Raw genomic sequence first — 9683 nt, forward strand, 5'->3', positions numbered from 1 at the left:
ACTGAAGTGCAGTGGTGCTATCTCGGCCCACTGCAACCTCTGCCTCCCAGATTTAAGCAATTCTCCTGCCTCAGCCTCCTGAGTAGCTGGGATTACAGGCACCCCCTACCATGCCCGACTAATTTTTGTATTTTTAGTAGAGATGGGGTTTCTCATGTTGGCCAGGCTGGTCTCAAACTCCTGACCTCAGGTGATCTGCCCGCCTCAGCCTCCCAAAGTGCTGGCATTACAGGCGTGAGCCACTGCGCCCAGCCAAAATATAGTATTTTTTAAACAATAAACTTTACTTTCCCTAATTCATCTCATTTTTCTTGATTTTTAAGCATTGCTTACCTTTCTCTTCTGTTTTTTTTTTTGTTTTGAATCAATAGAATTCCCTTTAAGAAAAATCAAAGGAACCTGACATTCTTCTTCTTCTTTTTTTTTTTTTTTTAATTATTTTTAGTACAAACGGGGTTTCACCGTGTTAGCCAGGATGGTCTCGATCTCCTGACCTCGTGATCCGCCCACCTTGGCCTCCCAAAGTGCTGGGATTACAGGCGTGAGCCGCCGCACTTGGCCAGGAGCTTGACATTCTGAATATAGATGCTAATCATTGTTATTCAGAGAAACTTCTACAGAAAAGAAGATGAATAGAGCCAACAGGATGTTTAAGTATACATAGTATGATTTAAAGCCTATCGGGAAAGTACCCCAAATTATCTCTCCCATCAAAATTCATCCCATCATTAGATAGTTATTCTTGAATTAGTCATTGTCACTTTCACTTCATCTATATCTAAAGTGTAAATATACTGGGAAGGAAGGGTGATATATACTGAATTATAAGTTCCTTTCTTTTTTTTTTTTTTCAAGACAGAGTCTCTGTTGCCCAGGCTGGAGTGCAATGGCGCGATCTCGGCTCACTGCAATCTCTGCCTCCTGGGTTCAAGCAATTCTCCTGTCTCCACCTCCCAAGTAGCTGGGATTACAGGCGCACGCCACCACACTCGGCTAATTTTTGTATTTTCACTGGAGACAGGGTTTCGCCATGTTGGTCAAGCTGGTCTTGAACTCCTGAGCTCAGGCAAGCCACCTGCCTCAGTCTCCCAAAGTGCTGGAATTACAGGCGTGAGCCACCACACCCGGCCTCATAAGTTCCTTTAAGTGTCTTTTCTTTAAGAAGGAAGGATAGCATGAGTTGTTGAAAGGGAGATGGTGAGAAAGATAAATAAAAGGAAAGTAAAAGAAAGCAAATGTCCGAGGCTATTTTGCACCCCCAGAGGTCACTTAGCAATATCTAGAGATATTTTTGGTTGTCCAACAGTGGGGGTGCTACTAGCATCTAGTGATGCTGTAAAACATTCTACAATGTGCAATGAAGCCCCATAACAAAGGACTATCTGACCCCAAATGTCAATACTACCAGGGTTGAGAAACCCTGGTAAAAACTTTTAGATGACAATTCATCAATACAAAATTTTGATATCTTTGACCCAGTAGTAATTCTACATCTAGAAATCTATCCTTAAAAAAATTCACTGGCCAGGTGCAGTGGCTAACATCTATAATCCCAACACTTTGGTGGGCTGAGGCAGGTGGATTGCTTGAGCTCAGGAGTTCCAGACCAGCCTTAACAACATGGTGAGATGCTGTCACTATGAAAAATCAGTATTTTTTTTTTTTTTTTTTTTTTGAGACGGAGTCTTGCTTTGTCACCTAGCCTGAAATGCAGTGGCATGATCTTGGCTCACTGCAACCTCCACCTGCCAGGTTCAAGCGATTCTTGTGCCTCACCTGAGTAGCTTGGATTACAGGCATGTGCCACGATGCCCAACTAATTTTTGTATTTTTAGTTGAGATGGGGTTTTGCCATGTTGGCCAGGCTGGTCTCGAACTCCTGGCCCTAAGTGATCCAACTGCCTTGGCCTCCCAAAGTGCTGGGATTACAGGAATGAGCTGCCATGCCAAGCCGAAAAATTTTAAATACAAAAATTAGCCAGGCATGGTGATGTACACCTGTGGTCCCAGCTACTAGGGAGGCTAAGGTGGGAGGATGGCTTGAGCCTGGGATGCAGAGGTTGCAGTGAGCTGAGATGGCGCCACTGCACTCCAGCCTGGGCAATAGAGCCAAACCTTGTCTCAAAAAAAAAAAAAATTCACCCATGTGTACAAAGATATTTATACATAGATGCTTGTTGCTTATAATTTCAAAACTGGAAATTACTCAAATATCTACCAATCAGCAGTTATTTAAAAGAATGACAAGGAAATGTCTATAATGCATTAAAAAAATCAAATTATAGAACAATATGTTGTCCCATTTTTTGCTTAAAAAATGCAGCCAATATACATTATATATAATTTTCTTTTCTTTTCTTTTCTTTTCTTTTCTTTTTTCTTTTTTGAGACAGAGTTTCCCTCTGTCACCCAGGCTGGAGTGCAGTGGTGCAATCTCGGCTCACTGCAACCTCCACCTCCCAGGTTCAAGCGATTCTCCTGCTTCAGCCTCCCGAGTAGTTGGGATTACAGGCGCCTGCCACCATGCCCAGCCAATTTTTCTATTTTTAGTAGAGACAGGGTTTCACCATATTGGCTAAGCTGGTCTCAAACTGCTGACCTCAGGTGATCCACCTGCCTTAGCCTTCCAAAGTGCTGGGATTATAGGCATGAGCCTACATTATGTAAAATTTATTTAAAACCATATATGTTGTGTGTGTGCGTGTGTGTGTGTGTGCGTGTGTGTGTGTGTGTGTGTGTGTCTGCCTGCATAGCTGAATATCCGGAAAGATATAAACCAAACTGAAGACAGAAGTTCCCTCTGGGTAATGGGATTATTTGTTATAGAAGAATTTTCATGTTTAACTTTAGGATGTTAATATAAAGTTTAGGCTGGGTGTGGTGGCTCATGCCTGTAATCCCAGCACTTTGGGAGGCTGAGGCGGGCGGATCACTTGGGGCCAGGAGTTCAAGACTAGCCTGGCCAACATAGCGAAACCCCGTCTCTACTAAAAAATACAAAAATTAGCCGGGCGTGGTGGCATGTGCCTGTAATCCCAGCTACTCTGGTGGCTGAGGCACCAGAATTGCTTGAACGCGGGAGACAGAGGTTGCAGTGAGCCGAGATTGCGCCACTGCACTCCAGCCTGGGCAACAGTGCAAGACTCCATCTCAATAACAAACAAACAAACAAAAAATCACAGTTTGAATAGGCCATCTGGCGCCAAAAGCCTGAAATATCTGCTATCTGGCCTTTTACAGAACAAATTGGCTGAGTCTTGCTATACATCATAACAGATGCTATCTAGGATGTTGAATTTCCAACTCTTTTGATTGCTCATATAACCTATAAAATAATTTTGAAAAATGATGTCACCTCTTTACCTTCTTAAATTGACATCTAAAATGAGGCCAGGCACGATGGCTCACACCTGCAATCCCAGCACTTTGGGAGGCAGAGGCAAGTGGATCACCTGAGGTCGGGAGTTTGAGACCAGCCTGGCCAACATGGTAAAACCCCGTTTCTACTGAAAATAAAGAAAAATTAGCCGGGTATGGTGGCGCATGCCTGTAATCCCAGCTACTCAGGAGGCTGAGACAGGAGAATCGCTTGAACCTGAGAGGCGGAGGTTGCAGTGAGCCGAGATTGAGCCACTGCACTACAGCCTGAGTGACAGAGATGAGACTCTGTCTCAAAAAAAAAAAATTGACATCTAAAATGTTTTCATTTTAAATAGAAGCAGAGTTTAATTTCAAACATGTAAGTATTCCAGCTTTACATATTGATATTTTAAGTTCAAAACGGAATTTAAATGCATGCATTTGAATCTAAATGCCATAACAGTTTGATAACTACCATCATCCATTTTAAAAATAAAATATGTAAGCTCTTCTTTAAAATTAAAATTACATCTTAAAAAAAACGCTCACATTTCCTTTATGAAGTAACTTCCACACAGAATTTTATCCTAATATACAATTGTGCTTGAAAGTATTTACTTTTCATCATCACATCTGCAACAAAAATCTGTATTTAAATTGAGGGTTGGGGCATGATGGTACATGTAGTTTTAGCTACATGTGAGGCCAGAGACAGGAGGATCACTTGAGCCCAGGAGTCCAAGATTATAGTGAGCTATGATCGTGCCTGTGAATAGGTACTAGCTACTGCACTCTGGCAGCTGGGGCCACATGGTAAGACCAGGTCTCTAAAAAACAAACAAATAAAAAACACCTGATGTAAAAAATGAAGGTTTTAAAATTTATTTTCCATGACTAGAAGACTGTCTATATTTCTTTCAGGTAATCATTACAATTATTATTAGTATACTTTATGTTCCAATTTTCCATACATCAGAAATATTAACTCACACTCCCTTGGGAAACAATTTTATTAACTAGAATACAGTGCTATGTGCAATTCCTGTTGTATTTAGTCTTACAGATTCCACACGTTTCCGAAGTTTTTCCTGCTCCCTTCACTGAAGTTGTTCTATACATTTGGTTCTCTTGCTACATGCAGTCCGTATTCCTTCCTAGATCTCCTTACTTCCTAAATGTTTTTGTTTTAATTTGCATACATTAACGTTTACTCTGGCTGGGTGGGGTGCCTCATGCCTGCAATCCCAGCACTTTGGGAGGTTGAGATGGGTGGATCACCTGAGGGTCAGGAGTTCAAGACCAGCCTGGCCAACATGGTGAAACCCCGTCTCTACTAAAAATACAAAAACTAACTGGGCATGGTGGTGCGTGCCTGTAATCTCAGCTACTAGAGTGGCTGAGGCATTTAAAGAAGCTTGAATTTGGGAGGGGGAGGTTACAGTGAGCCGAGATTGCACCATTGCACTCCAGCCTGGGTGACAAGAGTGAAACTCCGTCTCAAAAAATAAGGTTCACTCTTCTTGCTGTAAAGTTCTATGGGTTTTAACAAATGAATAATGTCACGTATCCATCATATATTATACAGAATATTCAGAATAGTTTCACCACCTTAAAAAGTCTCCTGTGCTTCCCTTTTTTTTTTTTTTTTTTGAGATGGAGTCTCGAAGTCTGGCTCTGTCACCCAGACTGGAGTGCAGTGGCGCAGTCTCGGCTCATTGCAGCCTCCGCCTCCTGGGCTCAAGTAATTCTCCTTCCTCAGCCTCCCGAGTAGCTAGGATTACAATCGCCCACCACCATGCTCGGTTAATTTTTGTATTTTTAGTAGAGACAGAGTTTCACCACGTTGGCCAGGCTGGTCTCGAACTTCTGACCTCAGGTGATCCGCCCGCCCCAGGCTCCCAAAGTGCTGGGGTTACAGGTGTGAGCCACAGCGCCTGGCCTAATTTTTGTATTTTTAGTAGAGACTGGGTTTCACCATGTTGGCCAGGCCGGTCTCAAACTCTTGGCCTCAAGTCATCTGCCTGCCTGGGCCTCCTAAAGTGCTGGGATTACAGGCGTGAGCCACTGTGCCCGGCCTGTCCTTCACTTATTCAACCCTCCTTTCCTCCCCACAAATAGCTGTCAACCACTGATTTTTCTTTTTTTTCTCCTTTTTTTGTTTTGTTTTTGTTTTTTATTTTGAGACAGAGTCTCCTCGTGTTGCCTAAGCTGGAGTTGCAGTGGCATGATCATGGCTCACTTCAGCCTCAACTGCCCCTGCTCAAGTGATCCTCCCACCTCAGCCTCCCAAGTAGCTGGACAACTACTGATTTTTTTTTTTTTTTTTTTTTTTTTTTGAGATAGAGTCTCGCTCTGTTGCCCAGGATGGAGTGCAGTGGTGCGATCTTGGCTCACTGCAAGCTCCGCCTCCCGGGTTCACGCCATTCTCCTGCCTCAGCCTCCTGAGTAGCTGGGACTACAGGTGCCCGCCACCATGCCCGGCTAATTTTTTGTTTTGTATTTTTAGTAGAGATGGGGTTTCACCTTGTTAGCCAGGATGGTCTCGATCTCCTGACCTCGTGATCTGCCCACCTTAGCCTCCCAAAGTGCTGGGATTACAGGCGTGAGCCACCATGCCTGGCCTTTTTTTTTCACTATCTCTATAGTTTTGTCTTTTACACAATGTCATATAATTGGAATTATACAGTATGTAGCCTTTTCAGGCTGCCTTCTTTCACCTAGCAATACATATCTTTTTTTTTTCTTTGAGACACAGTCTCACTTTGTCGCCCAGGTTGAAGTGCAGTGGCACCATCTCACCTCACTGCAATATCTGACTGCCGGGTTCAAGCGATTCTCGTGCCTCAGCCTCCCAAGTAGCTGAGATTACAGGCGTGCACCACCACCCTGGCTAATTTTTGTATTTTTAGTAAAGGCGGGATTTCACCATATTGGCCAAGCTGGTCTCAAACTCCTGACCTCAAGTGATCTACCCACCTCGGCCTCCCAAAGTGCTGGGATTACAGGCGTCAGCCACCCGCCTGGCAGCAATACACATTTGAAGAGGTTCATGCATGCATGTCTTTTTCTGGCTTCACAGCTCATTTCTTTCTTTCTTTCTTTCTTTTTTTTTTTTTTTTGAGATGGAGTCTTGCTCTGCTGCCCAGGCTGGAGTGCAGTGGTGTGTTCTCGGCTCACTGCAACCTCTGACCCCCAGGTTCAAGCGATTCTCCTGCCTCAGCCTCCTGAGTAGTGGAATTACAGGCACACGCCCCCACGCCCAGGTAATTTTTGTATTTTTAGAAGAGACAGGGTTTCACCATGTTAGGCTGGTCTCGAACTCCTGACCTTGTGATCCACATGCCTTGGCCTCCCAAAGTGCTGAGATTACAAGTATGAGCCACCGCACCAGGCGTCGTTTCTTTTTACCTCTGAATACTGTTCCATTGTATAGGTGTATCAGTGTGTTCATTCACTTCTTAAAAGATATCTTGGTTGCTTCTAGTTTTGGGTGATTATAATAAAGCTTCTACAAACATTCATGTACAGGTCAGACTTACTTTGTATCATGACTTCATTTTTTATTTCACATACAATATTCAAAAAACCATAATAAAATATTAAAAATAAATATAACAAATATAAGTAAATCTTGAAAATTAAAATTAAAATAATATGGTCCATTATAATTGATTAATCTTTTTTTAGTTTGAGACAAAGTCTCGCTCTGTCGCCCAGGCTAGAGTACAGTGGCACAATCTTGGCTCACTGCAACCTCTGCCTCCTGGTTCAAGTGATTCTCCTGCCTCAGCCTCCCGAGTAGCTGGGATTACAGGCACCTGCACCATGCCTGGTTAATTTTTGTATTTTTAGTAGAGATGGGGTTTCACCATGTTGACCAGGCTGGTCTTGAACTCCCAACTTCAAGTGATTTGCCTGCCTCGGCCTCCCAAAGTGCTGGGATTACAGGTGCGAGCCACCGTGCCCAGCCAATTATTCATTTTTTAAGTAATGAAAAACAAGATAAATGATGCATTGGTTTTATTACTTAACTAGTAATAACGCCATATAATGTATAGCTGAAATTATAACTTATTAGTGAAGTAAAGAATATTATAAGAGATATTGTGTTCCTTCTACGAATGTGTGAGTGAACATATATCAAACTCTGGTGTTAGGCTTTTATTTTTATTTTTTAATGGGCAGCTTTTCAAGCCAGAGTAGGCTCAGAGAGACTACCCTGGTGTTAGGCTTTTGAGATTAATTAAAGAATAATCTCTGGGCGCGGTGGCTCACGCTTGTAATCTCAGCATTTTGGGAGGCCAAGGCAGGCAGATCACAAGGTCAGGAGTTCAAGACCAGCCTGTCCAGCATGGTGAAACCCTGTCTCTACTAAAAATACAAAAAAATTAGCTGGGCATGGCCGGGAGCAGCGGCTCACGCCTGTAATCCCAGCACTTTGGGAGGCCGGGGCTGGCAGATCACCTGAGGTCGCAAGTTCGAGACCAGCCTGGCCAACATGGAGAAATGCTGTCTCTACCAAAAATACAAAATTAACAGGGTGTGGTGGCGCATGCCTGTAATGCCGGCTACTTGGGAGGCTGAGGCAGGAGAATCCCTGAACTCTGGGGGCGGAGGCTGCGGTGAGCCGAGATCACACCATTGCACCCCAGCCTGGACAACAAGAGCGAAACTCACGTGAGCAGCAGCTCACGCCTGTAATCCCAGCACTTTGGGAGGCCGAGGCGAGCGGATCACGAGTTCAGGAGATCGAGACCATCCTGGCTAACACGGTGAAACCCCGTCTCTACTAAAAATACAAAAAATTAGCTGGGCGTGGTGGTGGGCGCCTGTAGTCCCAGCTACTCGGGAGGCTGAGGCAGGAGAATGGCGTGAACCCGGGAGGTGGAGCTTGCAGTGAGCCGAGATCGCACCACTGCTCTCCAGCCTGGGAGAGAGTGTGGGACTCCCTCTCAAAAAAAAAAAAAAAAAAAGACACACTATGGCCAAAGAAACCTTCACTTGGGCTCTGTCGCTCACATGAGACACGTTTGGCATATGTATGCACTCATGTTTTCATGTTTCTCTGCAGCCTGTGAAGCCCCGCGCACCAAATCCCTGGCTACAAAGTTCAGTCCCAGGCCTAACCACACGAAGCAAAGTTCGTTCATTACTTGTCAAAGATCTACGCACCTCCCGCGAGAAAAGGATTGCTGTGGGACCATTTAGATCCGACTACCCAGCTCTTTATCTGGGTAAATTCTCAGAGAGAACATTTTTTTCTCCCACCATGTCTTCTCGCTCTGGAAGGAAAGGTGCTCATCTCTAAGCTGAACACTTGTCTTACTTCAAGATGCAGGAAGCAGTGGACCTGGTCACGTTGGGTCTTTTTAATTGATACTGTACAATCTTGTTGTCACTATGTTTATAAAGAAAAAATTATTTAACAGTAGACCTCATGTCTTAATGCACACCATTTACACGGAAGGTTAAAGAAAATTGACATCACATTAGATGACAGAGCGTATTTTTCCACGCCCCAATAAAGTCATGTACTAAATATGGGTCAGAGTTCCAAATCTTTCTAAAGCAGTAATATTGAAGGATCCAGCATCTTTTCCAAACGGTACAAATTGCCCTCTGAAACCCAAATTAGGGGTGGGCACCTTGGCTTATGCCTGTAATACCAGCACTTTGAGAGGCCAAGGTGGGTGAATCACATGAGCCCAGGAGTTGGAAACCGTCCTGGCCAACGTGATGAAACCTCGTCTCTATTAAAAATACAAAAAAATTAGCTGAGTGTAGTGGTACACACCTGTAATCCCAGCTACTAAGTGGGCTGAGGCAGGAGAATAGCTTGAACCCAGGGGGCAGAGTTTGCAGTGAGCCGAGATTGTGCCACAGCATTCCAGCCTGGATGACAGAATGAGACTCTGTCTCAAAAAATAATAAAATAAAATAAAACCCAAACTAGAATCCCATTTGTCTAGGAAAGAAACAGCTTAGGTGACTTTTTAAATCTACAAGTCTAGTCTTGTTCTAGATTAGGTTCTTTAACTGCAGCCCACAGAGCAATGTGGAAGCCGTGTCACGGGACTATTACAAAAAATCCAGGCCAGCGCAATCATTTCCCCCTTTGTACTGTGTGGGTGGAAGTGAATGCATCTCTACCCTTGGGAAACAACTCCGCAGTTTCACAAGGCAGATTAGCAATTCTCATGAGCCTCGATGTACTTAATATTTGAAATACTCAAGCATCATAGAACAGCTGTAAACTGAATCTATATCATAAGATGGGATTCTGTAAGAGCACATGATACCCAAAAATTGCCGTGGATGAGGAA

At 43.8% G+C, this 9683-nt stretch overlaps 1 protein-coding gene across 3 annotated transcripts in view; it reads left to right on the forward strand.

The window, feature by feature from the left end:
• Positions 1-8788, forward strand: part of HEATR4 (HEAT repeat containing 4) — a 56096-nt gene extending 47308 nt beyond the window's left edge. For all 3 annotated transcript variants that reach the window (XM_032179502.2, XM_032179503.2, XM_058429685.1), the window contains exon 17: positions 8432-8788. In XM_032179502.2, the coding sequence (XP_032035393.1) occupies positions 8432-8668 (237 nt within the window). In that variant the 3' untranslated portion in view covers positions 8669-8788. The remainder of the gene's footprint in view (positions 1-8431) is intronic.
• The last annotated feature ends 895 nt before the right edge of the window (positions 8789-9683 follow it).

Source organism: Hylobates moloch, unplaced genomic scaffold, assembly GCF_009828535.3.
Source record: "Hylobates moloch isolate HMO894 unplaced genomic scaffold, HMol_V3 SCAFFOLD_16, whole genome shotgun sequence".
Classification (NCBI taxonomy): Eukaryota; Metazoa; Chordata; class Mammalia; order Primates; family Hylobatidae; genus Hylobates; species Hylobates moloch.